This window comes from Bufo bufo, chromosome 8 (genome assembly GCF_905171765.1).
Source record: "Bufo bufo chromosome 8, aBufBuf1.1, whole genome shotgun sequence".
Classification (NCBI taxonomy): Eukaryota; Metazoa; Chordata; class Amphibia; order Anura; family Bufonidae; genus Bufo; species Bufo bufo.
Window position 1 is genome coordinate 5,174,692 of NC_053396.1, and position 22,449 is coordinate 5,197,140.

A 22,449-nucleotide genomic window follows, 5' to 3' on the forward strand; every position below is an offset into this window, starting at 1 on the left:
CTGGAGCAATAATAAAAAAAAAAAGTTGTAGAAGTCTACACACCCAGAACCGAATGGCATGAAGTAAACCCGACAGATGCCATTTGTCCAATAATTTCCTTTTAATGACAGCGATGTTATTGCGGTTTACACCAAGTTCGGGGCCCGATCCCCTCGTAGTAACAAGTAGATAACAGTCGTGATTTTACTCCTGAAGGAGGTGCTGCCATCTGCTGGACAGATAAAGGTGTAACAATACAATAGGGACTACAACCACCATCGGGGATCACTGTTCTCCTATTTCTGTCATTAAAGGGCAGCAGCCTGGATGAGGAATTGTGTAGATGACTTGTGCAATGTGGCTTTCAGTCATCTACAGCAGCCGCGGACCCCCAGCCCATGTCAGGGGGTGTCCCAGCATGCTCCACAGCCGCTGGAGGTCCGCTCATTTGCATAAGCATAAAGTGCAAAATTAAGATAATTAAGCTACAAAGGTGGGTTCAGTAAACAGAGCCGGAGAACACGTGATTACCTCCCCTCCAGGAAGCTGAGATACGAGGACCTCCGTCCTGGACAGTGTGAGGAATCTGCAAACAGCGGCTCATATCTCAGCTTCCAGAACCCTGCCTGGGTGGGAGGTGGAAGGCGGAGACTGAAGTATAACTGGTGGAGCTCGGCCATCGTGCGGCCTGTACATAGTGGTATTCGCACGCGGTAGATTTGTCCTCGCATACAGGAGCAATTTCTGCAACATATCTTCCGTGTGTGAACATATCTGCATACATACGTGTGCGGTCACTACATAGGAATATACGATCTAGAAAATGATGATTTGTGACTAAGCCTATGAGAGAGTTGTAGAACCGTACGTAAAAGGCGCTAAATTGTCATGTAAAGTGGGAAACATTTTAAAGGGGTATTCCAGCTGTTTACTATTGGCCTCACCACTTGGCTCCAGACCAGAGGCTGCCTGTGCACATCCGGACGCAGAGGCCAGTGAATGGCTGCAGCAGATGTGTACAGGCCCAGAGCAGGGATGCCCAACCTGCGGCCCTCCAGCCGTTGCAAAACTACAACTCCCAGCATGCCCGGAAAGCCTACAGCTATCAGCCTACACCAGGGGATGGTGGAAGTTGTAGTTTTACAACAGCTGGAGGGCCGGTTGAGCATCCCTGGCCTAGAGGAGACTCTGCTCTGGAAGGAACAGCTGGAATACCCCTTTAAGGCCTTGGGCACAATGGTCCTCATAGAAACCAATCACAGCGCAGCCAGCATCCTTATAAAGCAATGAAAGCTGAGCTGTGATTGGTTGCCATTTTGAGGACTGAGGCCGCCATGTCCCCTCGTTCCCATACGTGCAGTAGTGATGCTGTTTTTGTACTGCACCGGCCAATCACGGCGGCTCCAGCTGTTGCAAAACTACAACTTTCATCATGCAACTATCAGGGCACAATGGGAGTTGTAGTTTTGCAACAGCTGGAGATCACTGCTATAGACTACAACTCTCATCACTGTAAGTATTACTGTATAGAAAGGTGCCCGTGCCACGGATAAATCACATTCAGATGATGGGGAGAATCTCCTGGACCTTATAACACGGCCCAGGATTTGGGGCACATTAACCTGTGTGCCCATAGCGGGTACCTGTCAGCAGGGGGCGCTGTCCAATCAGATGATCTCTTCTTACCATCGTCTTCTGTGATCACCATGGATTATTGATGATTCTTATCAGACATGGGAGAAATGTTTCAAAAAGAATTAACTCTCTCTATTTTGGCTGAAATTAGTCCCAGCGCTCCCCCGTCTGCTGCCCGCACCGCCATGATGTGGAATGATGAGGTAAAGAGTCTGATCTCAGCGCTCAGTGCGGCCGGCTGCTGGACTCCAGGTGAGTGCGCTTCCCGGGGCCCAAAACGCCTCCCGAATCTCCAGCTCCTGGGAAGCTTCTCTTCTGTGAGCGCCCATTCGCAGACCCTCGCTGCCACTTACAGATGTCTCCATTCAGGATGTCCTGGATGTGCTGCACGATGAGGTTAATGGCCACTAGGAGAGAAGACGACGGGTGAGCGCGCCGGCCGTGGAAAATCACCACAGGAGCATGGGGCACTGGTACTTGGGTACTGCAGAACCGCTTTTACCTCTGCTGACCCCCCCAACTTACTTAAAGGGATGTTCATGGACTCCGATATTCATGACTTCATTCTGAAGATAGGCCATTAATATCGGCTGCGCCCGGCTCTCTGTGCAGGACCCCCACCTATCGTATAGTCATACAGGACGGGTCCTCAATATCCAAGTACCAGAAGACCCCTTTAATTGGTCAGACAGATATGCCACAGTCAATGCTCACCCATATTATCCACACCCCGCGGGATGATGACATCAGCATACTTCTTTGTCTACAAGGGGATTAAAATGGCAATAAATGATGAACTTCAGAGATGGAAATGAGAACCGACCCAATACAACAGAATCTCAAAGTAATAGAAATACAGCAAGTGATTGTAGAGTCAGGGCACTTTCACACCAGCGGTTTTCTTTTCCAGCATAGAGTTCCGTCACAGGGGCTCAATACCGGAAAAGAACTGATCGGGCAAATCCCCATGCATTCTGAATGGAGAGTAATCCGTTCAGGACGTTTTCAGTTCAGTCATTTTGACTGATCAGGCAAAAGAGAAAACCGTAGCATGCTACGGTTTTATCTCTGGCGAAAAAAAACTGAAGACTTGCCTGAACGCCGGATCCGGCATTTTACCCCATAGGAATGTATTTTCCATAGGAATGTATTAGTGGCGGATCCGTCCTTCCGGTCTGCGCATGCGCAGACCTTTAAAAATCAGTAAAAAATAAATACCGGATCCGTTTTGCCTGATGACACCGGAAAAACGGATCCAGTATTGCAATGCATTTTTCTGACTGATCAGGATCCTGATCAGTCAGAAAAAATGACATGCGTTTGCATACAGTTTGCCTGATCAGGCAACGGAACTGCCTGCCGGAATCAAACAACGCAAGTGTGAAAGTACCCCAAGTGTAAACAATAGACCCAAAAAGAAAAAAATTGTAAGAAAATTACCGGGAGCGAAAATTCCTCAAATGCCGGCTTCACAAAAGTTGTGTACTGAGTCAGAATCTGCTCCAACTCCCTCCCCCGCTTCATGTCTCTCAGAACTGGAAGTAAAAGTTCCCATAAGTGGAAGTTCTAGAATACTGCCCCCTATGTACCAGAATATAACTACTATAATACTGCCCCCTATGTACCAGAATATAACTACTATAATACTGTTCCTATGTACAAGAATATAACTACTATAATACTGCCTCCTATGTACAAGAATATAACTACTATAATACTGCCTACTATGTACAAGAATATAACTACTATAATACTGCTCCTATGTACAAGAATATAACTGCTATAATACTGCTCCTATGTACAAGAATATAACTACTATAATACTGCCTACTATGTACAAGAATATAACTACTATAATACTGTTCCTATGTACAAGAATATAACTACTATAATACTGCTCCTATGTACAAGAATATAACTACTATAATACTGCCTCCTATGTACAGGAATATAACTACTATAATACTGCCTCCTATGTACCAGAATATAACTACTATAATACTGTTCCTATGTACAAGAATATAACTACTATAATACTGTTCCTATGTACAAGAATATAACTACTATAATACTGTTCCTATGTACAAGAATATAACTACTATAATACTGCCCCCTATGTACCAGAATATAACTACTATAATACTGTTCCTATGTACAAGAATATAACTACTATAATACTGTTCCTATGTACAAGAATATAACTACTATAATACTGCCTCCTATGTACAAGAATATAACTACTATAATACTGCTCCTATGTACAAGAATATAACTACTATAATACTGCCTCCTATGTACAAGAATATAACTACTATAATACTGCTCCTATGTACAAGAATATAACTGCTATAATACTGCTCCTATGTGCAAGAATATAACTACTATAATACTGCCTCCTATGTACAAGAATATAACTACTATAATACTGCTCCTATGTACAAGACTATAACTGCTATAATACTGCTCCTATGTACAAGAATATAACTACTATAATACTGCTCCTATGTGCAAGAATATAACTACTATAATACTGCTCCTATGTACAAGAATATAACTGCTATAATACTGCTCCTATGTACAAGAATATAACTACTATAATACTGCTCCTATGTACAAGAATATAACTACTATAATACTGCTCCTATGTACAGGAATATATCTACTATAATACTGCTCCTATATACAAGAATATAACTACTATAATACCGCCTCCTATGTACAAGAATATAACTACTATAATACTGCTCCTATGTGCAAGAATATAACTACTATAATACCGCCTCCTATGTACAAGAATATAACTACTATAATACTGCTCCTATGTACAAGAATATAACTACTATAATACTGCTCCTATTACAAGAATATAACTGCTATAATACTGCCTCCTATGTGCAAGAATATAACTACTATAATACTGCTCCTATGTACAAGAATATAACTGCTATAATACTGCTCCTATGTACAAGAATATAACTACTATAATACTGCTCCTATGTACAAGAATATAACTACTATAATACTGCTCCTATGTACAGGAATATATCTACTATAATACTGCTCCTATGTACAAGAATATAACTACTATAATACTGCTCCTATGTACAAGAATATAATTACTATAATACTGCTCCTATATACAAGAATATAACTACTATAATACCGCCTCCTATGTACAAGAATAGAACTACTATAATACCGGCTCCTATGTACAAGAATATAACTACTATAATACTGGCTCCTATGTATAAGAATATTACTACTATAATACTGCTCCTATGTACAAGAATATAACTACTATAATACTGCCTCCTATGTACAAGAATATAACTACTATAATACTGCTCCTATGTACAAGAATATAACTACTATAATACTGCTCCTATGTACAAGAATATAACTACTATAATACTGCTCCTATGTACAGGAATATATCTACTATAACACATTGCAGAAAGTACATGTGATTATTGCTCTGTGGCCCCTGGATGGGTTCCTCCCGCAGACGTAGATGGAGCCGCACTATCAGGGGGAGTCTACACTAAGTGGCAGGTAATGCACATGTGGTTTTACCGCACTTAGGTGCGCTGGCAGCTATATGACCGATCTTCCCTCTACTCCTGGTTACTTGTGTAGTCAGTGCGATCCGTCACTCACCCCTCCGAGACAACCTGACATCCGAATCCGTGTCCACAAACAGCTTCAGGTGGAACATGTCCCTGATCTCTTGGTTATAAAACGCCAGAATCCCCTCGAACAGCAGCACGTCGGCCGGGTAGACGGTCATGGTCTCTGGTAACCTGGGGCAGAATAGCGGAGAGAAGCTGCAGCTGTAATAACCACTGGGGACCACAAGGTGGCGCTCACCCCATGAATGCATTACTGCAGGAACACATTGGTTAATTGCTGCTGATCTGTCGCCATGTTGACCCTAGGATGACACTGAGGTGGCGGCACAAATCGCTCTGTATCTGATAACCGGCAGCATCTCACCTTGAGTGTGTGACAAAGTCGTATATGGGGACGTCCACGATCTGCCCCTCTAGGATCTTGGTGAGCGTGCTGTACATCAGATCATTGTCAAAAGCATCTAAGAGGAGAAAGGGTTAAGTGATGGGGAGCTCGGCATGCTGGGAGGACGGGTGTATAAAGGCCAGCTCTGACCCCACTCACCGGGGTGGTCAAAGTTGTACTGACCCTTCAGGGCCCGCGCCTTCTGCTCGGGGGTCAGCACCTTGTAGAAGCGGTCCTGGCTCAGGATGACCACCTTCCTCTGCCTCTGTTCAACCTCGTTCTGCCCCAGCAGCTCCATGATCTTCTCACAGACTGTGGACTGGATGAGAGGAGACACAGTGCAGCAAAACCCCCGCCATACAGAGGCACTGACCTCCATGTCTGACCCTGCGGCACAGTGTGACGCCACCTACTGGCCAACATATGCCAGAGTACCCAGCGGCTGTACTGCTCTGAGCTGGCAGGGGGCGCTGTGTGGGATGTCGGACGACCGCTGCTTTCTAAAGGCCACTGGACATGACACAGGTCATTATGTGCAGAGGGCAAAGACTGACCCCAACAGTGACAGCGCAGAGGGCACACCCACTGTTCATATCGCTGCAGCTGGAATGTTTTCTCACTCTGGGATTGTGCTGGAAAACTGCCGAATCCTACACCGAACTGGAGGGTCACAGCACTAATCACCCCAAATAATTGTATATCTCCTCTGATACACAGCACCAAATCCCCTGCAGGAGACATAAGAGCTACATGATGAAATGATGTATATAGATCATACAGCCACCACTAGGGGAGCTCACTGTATACAGATTATACAGCCACCACTAGAGGGAGCTCACTACATACAGATTATACAGCCACCACTAGAGGGAGCTCAGGAGATTACTATATACAGATATATACAGCCACCACTAGAGGGAGCTCAGGAGATTACTACATACAGATATATACAGCCACCACTAGAGGGGGTTTAGGAGATTACTACATACAGATATATACAGCCACCACTAGAGGGGGCTTAGGAGATTACTACATACAGATATATACAGCCACCACTAGAGGGAGCTCAGGAGATTACTACATACAGATATATGCAGCCACCACTAGAGGGAGCTCACTATATACAGATTATACAGCCACCACTAGGGGGAGCTCACTACATACAGCCACCACTAGGGGGAGCTCACTACATACAGATTATACAGCCACCACTAGAGGGAGCTCACTACATACAGATTATACAGCCACCACTAGGGGGAGCTCACTACATACAGCCACCACTAGGGGCCGCTGTCAGTTGTTTCCAGGCTCCTCACTCCGCTCCCGTTGTCTCCGTCTAATTTTATAAGCCGCTCTTGCTCCGAGCACCGAGCCTGCACTCTCCTCTTGGTCGCTATCCTTCCCGGCCGCTGTCACGGTGATCTGGAGGGGGCGCACTGGGCACAGTGACCGGAGTTGTCATATCTGCGTTACCAACCACCAGAGAGAATGACAGCCCCTGAAAACGAGCAGTAGGGACCCCGGACCGAACTTATTACCCGGAAACACAGCTTCCCCCCCACACACTCACCTTGCCGCTGGCAGTGCCGCCGCTCACCCCGATAAGGCAGGGGAGCTGGTGTCCACGCTCCGGGGTCTCCATGCTCCCTGCTGAAGCCATGGTAGGGTCAACCTGCGGACGGAGTAGCGCAAACTACAACTCCCAGAAGCCTCCACGGCCATGAGCGGACGCACAGCACGTACCGAATAGCACGCCGGGAACTAGAGCTCGTGCGCCGCATTGTACGTCACGTGACTGTCAGTTAAGCGCTGAACACGTGACAAGGGGCGGGCCCTCAGGATGACAGTGGACGTTTGTTCTCATGTATAATAAAGTTATATATATTTTTTCACTTTTTAAAATGTCTTTTACCTTAGAATTCACTGATCCTCTCAGCACTGGGTCCATACCCATGATCCTCTGCGCTCATCATGGTGCACTGGTGGCTGCTAATGGCATTGTGCTCCAGCCACCACCAGAGCTGCACCAAGACTCTGCTCTATTGGATTTCCGTATCTGAAGCTTTTACCACACAAACTTCTACTGAGGCCCAGCTGGCGTTGTGCGCGCCCTGCCTGGGTACCGCACCATAGCTATAGGGGGTAGAAGTCACACCCTGTGTGTGTGTAAGGGGCCTAAAGCCGCCACCCCAGTGTAATAAATGCACATGGTTGGATTAGGGCCCCGGAGCTTCGCGTTACTTCTCTGCCCACTTGTGACCAATTCCTCCGGACAAGAACGGTACAACCTAATCACCAACGTACACCACAACTACATCTCCCCGGCTGCAATACAGCAGAATGGTGAACGCAGCTCTGGATGTGACTACAGCATAATACAGGCAATAACGCGGTGCTATATGAGCGGCTGATAGCCAACCGCCATGACACAGTACATACAGGACACCGCCCCTTTACGAGGTCACCGCGCTCTCATATCCTCCCAGCCTTTGTCCTTAAAGCAATAAAACAATAAATTTGAACTGCGCCAGCGGAGCCTTGATACGGGGCGCTGCCCGGGCAGACGTTCACATCCGGGAGGCACGGGCCTTTTCCCCCAGGAAATCTAAGAGTCGAGGTGTCAGGTTATTCTGGAAAGCTGGGCGACAACCCGGCCACCATTGGCGCTTGCACCGGGGTGTCATGGACGTCACATGGAGGAAATGCCCTTCAAACCCGATCATTTGTCAGGGAGGGGCGCCGCTTATCTGCTCAGATTGACCTCGAGAAGGCAATTAGCAGTGAATGCGGCCTCCATGGTGAAGGTGGGAACATCGCTCGTTCCCACCACCAGGTGAGGCTGGCACTGGGATTAACTGGTCGGAGAGCAGCGAAGACCGCGTCCCTCAGCATTATTGTTTCTGGGAAAGCTGGGTGACAACCTCTGCCGCCGCCGCAGCCCACGCCGGGGTTGGCACTCAGCTTTCCATCACTTCTGCTGGGAGACAGACAATATGGCCGCCATCACCGCACTCGCTTACTTTCCCGATTCCCGTGATCACAGATGGCAGAGGCTGAATGAATGACACCGCCCCGGATCACAACATCATTCCAAAAAAAAACATTGGATCCCTGCTTGCTGTCAATGACTAGAAACATTCCTGCACAGCCCTAATGCCTCTTTCACATGAGCAAGTTTTCCTCCAGGGTGTGATGCGTGACGCAAACACGTAGCATCCAGACTGAATCCTGACGCATTCGTCGTTCTTCACGCATTATTTCTGCGTTCAGAAAACATCGCAGCGGGTTCTATATTCAGCGGTTTTCACGCAGCTCTGGCTCTATAGAAGTGAATGGGACTTCAGTGAAAACCGGATGGTGGCTAGGAGACAGTTAGGCTACTTTCACACTAGCGTTTTTCTTTTCCGGCGCTGAGTTCCGTCCTAGGGGCTCAATACCGGAAAAGAACGGATCAGTTTTATCCTAATGCATTCTGAACGGAGAGCGATCCGCTCAGGATGCATCAGTTCAGTCACTGAACAGCGTTTTGCATGGAGGAAATACCGCAGCATGCTGCGTTATTATCTCCGGCCAAAATTCCGGATCAGTTGCCAGAATTCCGGACCCGGCCTTAATTTACATTGAAATGTATTAGTGCCGGATCCAGCATTAAAAATACCGCAATGCCGGATCTTGTCTGCGCCTGAGCAGAGCGGTAAAAATGTGAAAAAAATATGACGGATCCGTTCTTGCAATGCATTTGTAAGACGCATCCGCATCCGGATCCGTCTACAAATGTTGTCCGTTTGCTTGCAGATTGCCGGATCCGGTAGGCAGCTCCAGCGACAGAACTGCTTACCGGATCACAAGTGTGAAAGTAGCTTTATCCTTCAGTTATTTTCTTTTTCACGCGCACGAAAAACGCATAAAAAACTGGAACATTAAACGCAATCGCAGACAGAACTGACTGAACTTGTGTGCAAAACCATCCGTTTTTACCTTTAGCAGACCCTGAGAGAATCCGTATCGTTCGTATTAAAAGAGTCCGTAATCCTTCTCACAGCTGAGGGTTCGTTACAACTGTATCCAGTCTAGATAATCTCTACACTGATACATTGTAACAAAGAGGACAAGTGAGAGCGAAGCACTAAAAACATCAGTAGCACAAATCTCTCCCAGGTCCTGACTCTTCTGTCTGCCCTGATACATTGTAACAAAAAGGTCAGGAGATACTTGTGCTTCTCTCTGTTAGGGCTTGTTCACACAAACGTTTTTTGCGTTCTGTATACAGTCCATATATCGAACCATTCATTTCAACGGTTCCGCTAAAAAAAAAAAAAAAAAAAAAAACGGAATGTACTCCATATGCATTCTGTTTCCGTATTCCGTTGAAAGGTAGAACATGTCCTATTATTGCCCGCAAATCACGTTCCGTGGCTCCATTCAAGTCAATGGGTCCGCCAAAAAAACGTAACAGATACGGAATGTACTCCGTATGTCTCCTGTATCCGTTCCGTTTTTGCAGAACCATCTATTGAAAATGTTATGCTGAGCCCATTTTTTTCTATGTAATTACTGTATATGCCGAACGGAACCGGAAACACTACTGAAACCCCCCAGAAAAACAGCCGCAAAACACTGAAAAAGACATACGGTGGTGTGAACGAGCCCTTACAATGCATCGGGGCAGGCGCAATGCATCGGGGCAGGCGCAATGCATCATTCTTTACGGAGGGGGGGGGGTTGAGCCTGTTTAGCGTACAATTGTAACACGCTATCATTTCTGACGTTTAGGGGCAGGGCAGGATTCCAGCCTCTGGGTCCATAAAATGTCATTCACTGACAGCAAGCAGAGAGCTTAAAAATGGTGAGGAATGGAAACAAAGTCTATTAAAAAAAAAAAAAAAAAGTCGCAGCCCTTCGCCTTATGCGAGGATTGCAGGCTATTTACATAGCGCAATGTTGGCGCATACCTCACAGCGATACGCCCGTCTGCTTGGGTGATCTAGTCTACGGGGCCGCAGCACATCGCACCTTCTGATAGCAGCACTAAGTCTTCAGATACATGGTGGCATCAATTCCCTGTGGTCAAAAATGGCAGCACGGCAGTTGGGGTGTCGCCAGCTGGGTTCGTTTGGGGACAATCGGCATCAAAACTGCAACTCGACTCCAATCCTATTCTTTGGCCACAGTGGCTTCCTATGGGCTGCGATGCAGCAGAGCCGAGTAGGCGACACTACGATTGGGGTCTTGCCCTGACCACCAACAGGAAAGCTGCGTCTCTAATCGCTAACCATGGTGCAAGGAGCAATCTGACCGCTATAGACATGGGGCGAGCACTGCCATGACCCCGTACCAGGCTCTTCTCCCACCTACTACACCCTTTGTACCATCATGGCATTGAGTAAAATGGTACTGCCAGCCTTCCCTGTGAAATCAGCACCAGGAGCTGAGCTGCTATTTGCACAGCCTTCCGCAAACAGCTCTGTCAATTATTAATAAGGCACCTGAGAGCCAGGAAACCGAGACCGAAGGGAGAGGGAAGGAGCAGAAGACAGAGGAGCGGGCAGCAGGGTGGCACCAGTCAGGAGAAGGATGAGCCAGCCTGTGCCTGCAGACCGGGAGGAGCAGGATTAATGAGAAGAGGAGGATAACACTCATCAGACACTGCACCAAGTCCTGGGCAAGGAGTACCAAGAGCGAGGACCATGGCTGCTACAGGTAACACACAGGGGGTGCCCCAACTGGGACAGAGACTGTAAGCTCTTGGGCCCACACTGACCCCTCAATATGCCCAGCTGGCAGCACCACAGAGCTTGGCTATAGGTGTGGGTCAGGCAAGGATTAAATTAGTTTCTGTCTGACAACCAAGCAGTTGTCAAGCCCAGGAAATACAAATGTCATATAATTGATCGATAGGATTCTTCAAAATATGTAAAGAACTACAACCCCCAGCATAATGGGAGAACTACTCCCCAACACAGGAGTGCAGGTTCACTGCAACTGGCAGGAAACCGATGAGCATGGGGTTTAGAGTCTTTACTGACAACTAGTAATTTGCTGACATCTGACAACCCGTAGATACATTATATGGACTGGACGGAGGAGGAAATGAAAGCAAGGAATCCGAACCTCTCCCCCAACGTAGAGGGAATTCCCATATACTGGTCGACAACCACTGCTGCGTATTAGAACAGGTTGTCAGAGTCCGAGCAGCACTGGCGGCAACAGGATCCTGTCTGGACTATTTCATGTACTTCCGATATTATCTACAGAGGCTGCGGATTACAGATCAGCGCTCATAGGAGCGGTATTATAGTAGTTATATTCTTGTACATAGGAGCAGTATTATAGTAGTTATATTCTTGTACATAGGAGGCAGTATTATAGTAGTTATATTCTTGTACATAGGAGCAGTATTATAGTACTTATATTCTTGTACATAGGAGCGGTATTATAGCAGTTATATTCTTGTACATAGGAGCAGTATTATAGTAGTTATATTCTTGTACATAGGAGGCAGTATTATAGTAGTTATATTCTTGTACATAGGAGCAGTATTATAGTAGTTATATTCTTGTACATAGGAGCAGTATTATAGTAGTTATATTCTTGTACATAGGAGGCAGTATTATAGTAGTTATATTCTTGTACATAGGAGCAGTATTATAGTAGTTATATTCTTGTATATAGGAGCAGTATTATAGTAGTTATATTCTTGTATATAGGAGCAGTATTATAGTAGTTATATTCTTGTACATAGGAGCAGTATTATAGTAGTTATATTCTTGTACATAGGAGCAGTATTATAGTAGTTATATTCTTGTACATAGGAGGCAGTATTATAGTAGTTATATTCTTGTACATAGGAGCAGTATTATAGTAGTTATATTCTTGTACATAGGAGCAGTATTATAGTAGTTATATTCTTGTACATAGGAGCAGTATTATAGTAGTTATATTCTTGTACATAGGAGGCAGTATTATAGTACTTATATTCCTGTACATAGGAGGTAGTATTATAGTAGTTATATTCTTGTACATAGGAGGCAGTATTATAGTAGTTATATTCTTGTACATAGGAGGCAGTATTATAGTAGTTATATTCTTGTACATAGGAGCAGTATTATAGTAGTTATATTCCTGTACATAGGAGGTAGTATTATAGTAGTTATATTCTTGTACATAGGAGGCAGTATTATAGTAGTTATATTCTTGTACATAGGAGGCAGTATTATAGTAGTTATATTCTTGTACATAGGAGCAGTATTATAGTAGTTATATTCTTGTACATAGGAGCGGTATTATAGTAGTTATATGGGGGAAGAATTATAATTTTAGGATGGAAGGAGGAGACTGGTGGACAAATGTTTCTAGATAATATCCTCTGTGAAGGTAATAATGGTCCACCTATACCACCCGGCCAAGTCACAGAATTAGATGATCTACTAGTGGAGGAAATAGCTAAAATGACCTTGAAGGGGGAAGTTATCATTATGGGAGACTTCAATCTTCCAGATGTAAACTGGAAAACCAAAATAGCTCGTTCTGCCAGGAGTACAGATATTCTAAACTCCCTACTGGGATTATCTCTACAGCAAGTAGTGGAGGAGCCAACCCGGAAGGCGGCCATTGTAGATTTAGTATTCACAAATGGGAATTTGGTATCTGATATTACTGTAGGGGAAAGCTTGGGATCTAGTGATCACCAGTCAGTGTGGTTTACTATAAGTACAGTGACTGAGTCACACCACACAAAAACTAAAGTTTTAGATTTTAGAAAAACAGACTTTTCTAAAATTAGATTAGTGGTATACGAGTCCCTATCAGATTGGAACAGTTTCATTGGAGTCCAGGAGAAATGGGACGACTTAAAAGAGGCACTATTGAAGGCAACAGAAAACTGTATTAGGCTTGTCAGTAAAAGCAAAAAAAAGGAAGAGACCACTGTGGTACTCAGCAGAAGTGGCCAAAATCATTAAAAACAAAAAGATAGCATTTAGTAATTATAGAAAAAAACAAAAAACGAGGATGACAGACAAATTTATAAGATTAGGCAGAGAGGCCAAACAAGTTATAAGAGCTTCTAAAGCACAGGCAGAAGAGAAATGAGCTCAGTCAGGGAAAAAGGCGATAAGACATTCTTCAGATACATAAATGAAAAAAGGAAACTAAAACAAGGAATTACCAAATTAAAAACAAAAGGAAGGAAGGTATATGGAAGAAGATAAAGAACCAGCTGACTGCCTCAATGAATACTTCTGTTCAGTCTTTACAAAGGAAAATGAAGGAGAAGGACCTCAGTTAGGAAAGAAGACTAATGAATCTTTTGATGGATGTGTCTTTACAGAGGAAGAGGTTCTGAGTCAGCTGTCTAAAATTAATACAAATAAGTCCCAGGGGCCTGATGGGATACACCCAAAGCCATTAAAAGAGCTCAGCGGTGAACTAGCAAAACCATTAACAGATTTATTTAACCAATCACTGGCAACAGGAGTCGTCCCAGAAGATTGGAAATTAGCAAATGTTGTGCCCATTCACAAGAAAGGTAGAAGGGAGGAATCGGGCAACTACAGGCCAGTAAGCCTGACATCAATAGTGGGGAAATTAATGGAAACCATACTTAAGGAGGACCTTTCACCCGAATAAAGTATCTAAACTGACTATATAGACGTGTAGAGCGGCTCCCAGGGATCCCCCTGCACTTACTGTTATCCCCGGGCGCCGCTCCGTTCTCCGGTTATAGCCTCCGGTATGTTCGTAGTTAGGCTCCACCCAGGGGAACCTGCCGTCGTCTCTTTCTCCTATGCTGTCGCGATGGCCAATCACAGCGCTCAGCTCATAGCCAGGCTAGAGGCTATATATTGCAGAATATAAAATCAGTGATCCAGTCCTGACCTCAGTATCTGAGGAAAGGGATTTAGGGGTCATTATTTCAGAAGACTTAAAGGTAGGCAGACCATGTCATAGAGCAGCAGGAGATGCTAGCAGAATGCTGGGTGTATAGGGAGAGGCATTACCAGTAGACAGAGGGGGCGCTCATGCCGCTCTACAGAGCACTAGTGAGACCTCATCTGGAGTATTGTGCGCAGTACTGGAGGCCATATCTCCAGAAGGATATCGATACTTTGGAGAGAGTTCAGAGAAGAGCTACTAAACTGGTCCATGGATTGCAGGATAAAACTTACCAGGAAACATTAAAGGACCTTAACATGTAGAGCTTGGAAGAAAGACGAGACCGAGGGGAGATGAGAGAAACTGCTAAATACATAAAGGGAATCAACTCGGTAAAGGAGGAGAGAGGATTTACAGGAAGAAAAACTGCTACAAGAGGACATAGTGTTAGATTAGAGGGGCAAAGGGTTAAATATAAGGAAGTATTACTTTACTGAGAGAGTAGTGGATGCATGGAATAGCCTTCCTGCAGAAGTGGCAGCTGCAAATACAGTGGAGGAGGTTAAGCATGCATGGGATAGGCATAAGGCTATCCTCCATATAAGATAAGGGCCGGGGGCTATCCATAGTATCAGTATATGGGGCAGACTAGATGGGCCACATGGTTCTTATCTGCCGACACATTCTAGGTTTCTATGCTCAGGAGACATGATAAGAGGGGCGCCCAGGATAGGGACGTTCACATTACTGGTGACGCCATTAGTCCAGCTTCTTGTTCCATGTTGTTCCGCCTAGCCCAGGTCACGCCTAGCGCAGGTCTCAGGACACCGGGGTGAACAGTGATGTAAAGGAATAAAATGATATCGATAAACAATCTCCATCATTTCCTCATGTGATTAATAAAAGAGTCGACAACTGAGGGAAACTAAACAGAAGCAGAAGTGCAGCGAGATGACCGTGGATTACAGGGAACCCCCTCCTCTAATCCAGGGTCACTACAATCCCAGTGAATTAGTCTGCACCGAACATGGCCTTCTATGGGCCGTCTCCCAGCTTTTCCAGGGTCCTGCGTGGCCGGCCATATCTCAGGCAGGTGTCCTTCAGGAGCCTGGTGAAGAGGCCATATTGGCCTCCACCCAGCTTTCCCAGACAACAGACAGGACTTTTATAGTTGACAAGTTCCTGCAGCAGTTCTTCTTGTACGACAACACGCCGCCGACATGAAGGAATATTCCGGAATTGCTCTGATATTTAGGTAGCTGCGGTTCCTTCCAGTTCGCCACCTTTGCCGTGTACTTTGGCGTCTTTACTGTAAACATGATTCACCATCTTGTGGGACACGGTCGGCCAATGTTTATACAGCGCCAGGAGAACAAACAGCCAGAATCTTATCAGCGGTGCTCGAAAATAACCCGTTCCAAGAGGAGAAGTGTCCGCAAAAAGTTACTAAATACTTCTCACAGCTGAGGGTTTGGTACTATTGAATCCAGTCTAGATAATGGACTCCAGACAGACACATTGTAACGAACCATCAGGACAGGAGGGATTTGTGCTGCTGCCGGGTGCAGCTCGCAGGGGTTAGTATGGAAGATACACTGTAACGAGCCCTCAGCTGTAGGAAGGACTGCAGCTCACATGCGCTTGCGCTGTATTCATGGTTGGCATGGTAACGCTGTTCTGTTTGCAACCCTGGTTTATTTAGGTTCTGCAGAAATGGAGGTTCCGATCCAAGAGGACGGGGAGAGAAGTGAAGCCACGGCAGAAATGAGCCACAGAGCTGACACTCCTGACCACGTCCAGCCCAAGAACACATCAGAGGAACCTAAAGGAATAGAGAACACAGGATTTGTTGGGGACCCCCCACCTTATTCCCCCCCAGACCCAAAGATTGCTCATCTCCTGTATCCCAGCTACCCAGCGAACTTCTCGGGGAGCACGCCCGTCTACTACCAGTCCGCACCCGCCATGTCCAGCGTGTACAGTCAGCCGAACCTGCCGCCGGGGTCCTACCCCTACATCATAGTAAGAGTCCTCTTCTGCTCTGCTTTTAACCATCTGTCCCCGGTAAAGCTGGGTGACCACCAATATGTCCGCACCCAACTTTAGGAGGCTCCTGAATGGCCAACCTGTGCAGCATTATGGCGGTGAGGGGGGATACAGAATGCTTCAGGGGGTCTGGGAAAGCTGGGTGGTTTTATACATTTGGGGATGTTCACACCATAAACTCTCCATACGCTGGGAGAACGATGGCCGCCCCCCCGCAGTGCTTTTTGCCCATCGCGTCGTGTTTTTGGTTTTTTTGCACGCAGATCGGGTACACAAAGGGTTAACCGCACATCTTTCCCGGAGAAATACAGAAGAAATAAGATCTTGGAGGAGTCTCGTTCCAGCAATGAATTATTAATGCCCAAAAGTTTGTGCCCCCCCCAATGAAAATACTTGAAAGACCGGTCTCGTGTCCGTCTTATTTCACGCCTTTTGCTGATGCCGCCATTGCTTCTCCGCAGAATGACAGCTCCCTGGGGATGCCGCCGTCACAGCCGGAGGCGAGGACCAAGGACTACCTGGTGGAGTCGGTGCTGGTCACGTTCTTCTGCTGCTTCCTGACGGGGATCATCGCTGTGGTCTACTCGCATGAGGTAAGACACAGGGTCACGGGGGGGAGTGGGGGGGTCCGTCTGTAATAAGAGCGGAGGACCCCTGTCTGTAATAAGAGCGGAGGACCCCTGTCTGTAATAAGAGCGGAGGACCCCTGTGCCCAGCAAATCACAGACTGGGCGTTAATTATTCAGGGTGGAAAAAGCAAACCCGGCCGATTCCAGAACAATCTGCACCATGTAATATTAATGGGGTGAATATCATATGGGCCGGGAGGGGAGGTGTTAACCCTATAATGACCACATGAGCTGCAGCAAAGCCATTCAGGCGACCCCGATAGCGGGATCTTTCTGGTCCAGCACCGGGGACCCCCCTCTATATTAACTCTGCCCTGTAAGGACCCGGCACGGTATAGCCATCTTTTTCCAGATATTACCTGGTGCTGTTGACGGATCTAATATTCCTATGGCGCCTTCAGCTTCTAGAACATTAACCTATGAGGCCAGGTTCACACTTGCGTTTTACTGCTAATCGCCATGGTTTTCGCTGTGCGGTTATTGGCCACACGGTTGATCCCTAAAAACAAAAAACGCATCATAAAAACAGAATGTGGGTTTTCCTGCTAGGTGTGAACCCATCCTCACAGACCAGACCCATCACCTGTGCAAAAACACTGAAGGTCTAATGGAAACCATCAGTATTCTGGTGATCCAAGCCCCCTCCCACCCACAGAGTCTAGATCAGGGGTCAGCCACCTCCGGCACTGCATCTCCCATCATGCACACTTGCTGGGAGTTGTGGTGCAGTCGGCTCGGTCTCACCCACCTGCCTCTCTCCTCTCCAGACCCGGTCGGCACTGAGCAGAGGCGACATCCTGCAGGCCCAGGAGTCCTCCCGCAAGGCGCGCTCCCTCATCCTCTTCAGCCTGCTCTTTGGCGTCTTCATCTCGGCCAGCTGGATCATATACGTGGTGGTGACCATATTCTTATGACGGGGAAAGAAGCTCTGGGAACTGTCAGAAGTAAACTCAATATCGCATCTCGCCCTGAAGGACGGGGCGAGGGGGCTCCGACCGTGGGGCCTTGTGTACAGGAGACACAAATACAATGGACCTTTTTTAAATTAATTAATTAGCATTTTTTCTTTTTGGCCTCCACTTGATCGTTCAGAGGGCGACGCTCTTTCTAATGCACCTTTGGTTTGATTTACTCCACTTGCTGTCAGTGACTAGAACTAATTCTTGATTACACCCAGAGCATGAAAATCCTATACCAGGGGTAGGCAACCTTCGGCACTCCAGCTGTTGTGAAACTACAACTCCCAGCATGCGTACTTGCTCTGCTCTTCTCAGAACTCTCAAAGAAATGAATAGAGCATGCTGGGAATTGTAGTTTCACAACAGCTGGAGTGCCGAAGGTTGCTGACCCCTGTCCTATACAGGCCTAATATGGATACTTTGTAACAGTCAGCCTGCTGAAATAAGTATTTGCTGTGAGCAGAATGCATGTTTCCATTCAGTGACAGCAAGCAGAGACCAGGATTGACAAAACAAAGCGTATTAGAAAATCCCAGAACATTATACATGATATAAGGCAGGTGAGTTTGTAATAGGCAAATAGACAGCGCCACCCGCTGGAATAGATATGAACTGCAACACAATGCTGCACGTCACAAGGAGGTGAAAATAAACCTGTAGGTGCGATTTACTGAACCAATATCAACGCTTTCTATGTGACCTCACAGCCAGATACGAACGGTCCACATTCACTCCTCCTGTTCACGATAGAGACATCCCACAGCTTATAGTGGCATAACTGCGGAACTACAAATCCCAGCACACCAGCCACCCATGCAGCACACATGCTCACGGCTTTCATCGAACCCCCAGATCGGAGTGACCACTTCAAGAAAAAAAATGTGTGAACTTCCTTTTATTTAAATTAATAACTCTGCAGTCTGGGGGATGCTTAGCATCAGACATACCGGCTGCGAGCACCGTCACTTTGGAGGATGATGGGATTCCTCGCTCGAGAAACCAGGCAGCATCAGACACACTGGCTGCGAGCACCGTCACATGGGCGGATGATGGGATTCCTCACTCGAGAAGCCAGCCAGCACTACACACCGGCTGCGAGCACCGTCACATGGGCGGATGATGGGATTCCTCGCTCGAGAAGCCAGCCAGCACTACACACCGGCTGCGAGCGCCGTCACATGGGAGGATGATGGGATTCCTCGCTCGAGAAACCAGGCAGCATCAGACACACTGGCTGCGAGCACCGTCACATGGGCGGATGATGGGATTCCTCACTCGAGAAGCCAGCCAGCACTACACACCGGCTGCGAGCACCGTCACAATGGCGGATGATGGGATTCCTCGCTCGAGAAGCCAGCCAGCACTACACACCGGCTGCGAGCGCCGTCACATGGGAGGATGATGGGATTCCTTGCTCGAGAATCCAGGCAGCATCAGACACACTGGCTGCGAGCACCGTCACATGGGCGGATGATGGGATTCCTCGCTCGAGAAGCCAGCCAGCACTACACACTGGCTGCGAGCACCGTCACATGGGCGGATGATGGGATTCATCACTCGAGAAGCCAGCCAGCACTACACACCGGCTGCGAGCGCCGTCACATGGGAGGATGATGGGATTCCTTGCTCGAGAATCCAGGCAGCATCAGACACACTGGCTGCGAGCACCGTCACATGGGCGGATGATGGGATTCCTCGCTCGAGAAGCCAGCCAGCACTACACACCGGCTGCGAGCGCCGTCACATGGGAGGATGATGGGATTCCTCGCTCGAGAAGCCAGCCAGCACTACACACCGGCTGCGAGCGCCGTCACATGGGCGGATGATGGGATTCCTCGCTCGAGAAGCCAGCCAGCACTACACACCGGATGCGAGCGCCGTCACATGGGCGGATGATGGGATTCCTCGCTCGAGAAGCCAGTCAGTGGAGAACAAAGACGTTTAAAACATTTATTTGACCTCCTGTGAGACAGATGCGGCGACCCCTGGATACTGTCGCGTTACACAGACGGGTGGTCCGCGCGCTCAGGAGGTTTCCGCTATGTACATCAGTCTCTGTATACTTGTCATGCAACAGCATAAAAAAGAATAATAATAATAATAATAATAATAATACTACATGTCACATTGCGCCAACTCTCCCCCCCCTCCCCACAAACAGAAAATAGATATTTACAGGAGCTGCTCGCTGCTGCCCCCCGCTGGGGGTGAAGGAAAAACATGGCGTCCAAAATAAACCAACCTTCTTGTCAAAACAGAAAAATAATAACTCTCTGGGTTCCACATTGGGTGGTTCCTTTGCGGACATCCAGTCAGCCATGTCTTCTTCTCCGGGGAGGTCCGCGAGTCACAGCACAAAATCCAATATGTCTACCCTTCCATGGACGTGTAATGGGAGGACACGCTGCTGTGTTTGGCCTCGGGTTGATGGTAAAGAAGCATAAAGAATGATCCACTGGGAACCAGGATGAATGACCCCTCCCCTCCCCCGCCAGTCGCTTGTATCTCAGAGGTCCCCTTTATTCAGTGTCCGCCGGGCGGCGTCGCCCGTTCGCCTTACTTTAGGTTTTCTCGTCTCGTTCTGTCTTTCGCCTCGTGACGTTACGAGGTTTGATTTTCAGGGAGAGCTCCCATAAAGCTTCCTCGGCCAGGTGGTCGCTGAAGTCGTTGAAGAAAGAGATGATGTCATCGTTGCGCCGGATTTCATAATGACTGTACGAAAAAAATAAAAATAAAATCAGAACAAAAACATTATACTGGGCAACGAGGGGAGCGCCGATACGGCTCAACTTCATCATCGCATAATGACAAGTTCTGTAGTTGCGTGCTACAACTTTTCACCATCTCTGCTTGCCGCCGATGAATCTCGTTTGCATCCAGTAAAGCTGTCCTGGCCAAATGCTTCTTACAGCTGAGGGTTTGTTACTACTGTACCCAGTCTAGACAATCCTCTTGCAGCTCACACGCTCCTCTACAAATGGTTTGTTACAATGTATTAGCGCATGTGAAACGCAACAGCCTGGAAACCACAGAGAATTATCTAGACCAGGGATCAGCAACCTTCGGCAACTCCAGGTGCTGCGGAACTACAACTCCCAGCGTGCACACTTACTTGGCTGTTCTTGCAACTCCCATAGAAGTCAAGTAAGGATTCTGGGAGTTGTAGTTTCTGAGTGTCGGAGGCGGCTGATCCCTGATCTAGACTGAACAGAACATAGCAAACCCTCAGCTGTGAAAATCACTATCCATGTACAGGTGTTAACACCGTGGACGTAAACAATTATATCATTCACTGAAAGCAAGAAGAGATCTTGAAAAGAACTGAAAAGCAGAGCATAGTGGAAACGTGACGATTAGAAGCCGCATGCCTGTCTGAGGCGGCGTGGGATGGATATTCATGCGATATGTAAGGTCTTAGACCAGGCATGCTCAACCTGCGGCCCTCCAGCTGTTGGAAAACTACAACTCCCATAATTCCCGGACAGCCTACAGAAGGGCATGGTGGGAGTTGTAGTTTTACAACAGCTGGAGGGCCGTAGGTTTAGCATCTTTGTCTTAGGTCTATTCACACGGTGCAGAGATTCTTGCAAAATTTGCAGAAGAAAAGAAGCAATGTAACTGCAACATGTGAACAGACACTAAAAGCGATGAGATCGCCGGCCGATTTAACCCTTTAGCATGATAGGTAATCAGGCGGGCTATGAACGACTCTCCACTTACACCTGCTGGAATCGCCTCATGCTGTCCAGGATGTTAAACTGCTGCCATCGTTTGGAGAAGTTCACTTTCCCATCAATGTGGTCGGGGTTCCCCAGGTGCACGAAGGTGAGATCCTGTAAGATCAGACCCCTGGAGGCAAAAAGACAAGAAACATTTCACCAGATGACGGCGACGAATCACCAGCGGGTAGACCGCCTTTTACAACACTTACAGGTACGGTATACACGGAGGCTCTACTTCGGACAGCGCGGCGCGGTACGCCCGGAAGGAGGAGGAGCTGTCGATCAGAGTGCAGTATTCAGCAAGGCCCTGTGGGACAGAACATGGCGTTTAATGCGGGGACGCGTTCTGCGTCAGAGGAGGAGCAGCAGCTCTGCGGGAGCCTCACCTCAGAGGTCTGCTTCTGCCACTCCAGGCGCCGGATGGGCGCAGAGTCCAGCGCGGAGAGGATGGCGAGGTACGAGTTGAAGTTGTTCAGCTTCCTCAGGTGCTGTGGAGACAGAAAAATGGAGAAGTTAACAGCTCTGGATTTCAATATCTTTGCTTGCTGTCAGTAAATGGGAAGAATTTTGTGCACACGCAGAGGCTAAAA

At 47.2% G+C, this 22,449-nt stretch overlaps 3 protein-coding genes across 6 annotated transcripts in view; 1 reads left to right on the forward strand and 2 right to left on the reverse strand.

Moving 5' to 3' along the window:
* Positions 1-1,157: 1,157 nt before the first annotated feature.
* On the reverse strand, positions 1,158-7,391 carry UCK1 (uridine-cytidine kinase 1). Its single transcript, XM_040405589.1, has 7 exons — positions 7,200-7,391; positions 5,789-5,948; positions 5,609-5,705; positions 5,273-5,415; positions 3,056-3,150; positions 2,330-2,378; positions 1,158-2,022 (listed from the first exon to the last, which is right to left on the reverse strand). The coding sequence occupies exons 1-7, from the start codon at positions 7,287-7,289 to the stop codon at positions 1,841-1,843; spliced, it is 816 nt and encodes a 271-aa protein (XP_040261523.1). The 5' UTR covers positions 7,290-7,391; the 3' UTR covers positions 1,158-1,840.
* A 3,747-nt stretch (positions 7,392-11,138) lies between these two features.
* Positions 11,139-18,455, forward strand: PRRT1B (proline rich transmembrane protein 1B). Its single transcript, XM_040442577.1, has 4 exons — positions 11,139-11,329; positions 16,206-16,525; positions 17,011-17,142; positions 17,946-18,455. Exons 1-4 carry the CDS (start codon positions 11,317-11,319, stop codon positions 18,090-18,092), a joined length of 612 nt encoding a protein of 203 aa, XP_040298511.1. The 5' UTR covers positions 11,139-11,316; the 3' UTR covers positions 18,093-18,455.
* A 1,618-nt stretch (positions 18,456-20,073) lies between these two features.
* The window catches only part of RAPGEF1 (Rap guanine nucleotide exchange factor 1), a 45,515-nt gene continuing 43,139 nt past the window's right edge, over positions 20,074-22,449 (reverse strand). For all 4 annotated transcript variants that reach the window (XM_040405926.1, XM_040405929.1, XM_040405928.1 and 1 more), the window contains 4 exons: positions 22,246-22,347; positions 22,069-22,166; positions 21,858-21,986; positions 20,074-20,849 (listed from right to left, as the gene is read on the reverse strand). In XM_040405926.1, the coding sequence (XP_040261860.1) occupies positions 20,699-20,849; positions 21,858-21,986; positions 22,069-22,166; positions 22,246-22,347 (480 nt within the window). In that variant the 3' untranslated portion in view covers positions 20,074-20,698. The remainder of the gene's footprint in view (positions 20,850-21,857; positions 21,987-22,068; positions 22,167-22,245; positions 22,348-22,449) is intronic.

Coding starts and splice junctions, on each gene's coding strand:
- UCK1 (XM_040405589.1), bottom strand. CDS start 7,289: ATGGCTTCAGCAGGGAGCATGGAGACCCCGGAGCGTGGACACCAGCTC. Junction 5,706..5,788: donor GTACAACTTTGACCACCCCG/GTGAGTGGGGTC, acceptor TTCTCCTCTTAG/ATGCTTTTGACAATGATCTG. Junction 5,416..5,608: donor GACTTTGTCACACACTCAAG/GTGAGATGCTGC, acceptor ATTCTGCCCCAG/GTTACCAGAGACCATGACCG.
- PRRT1B (XM_040442577.1), top strand. Junction 16,526..17,010: donor GGTCCTACCCCTACATCATA/GTAAGAGTCCTC, acceptor GCTTCTCCGCAG/AATGACAGCTCCCTGGGGAT. Junction 17,143..17,945: donor CTGTGGTCTACTCGCATGAG/GTAAGACACAGG, acceptor TCTCCTCTCCAG/ACCCGGTCGGCACTGAGCAG.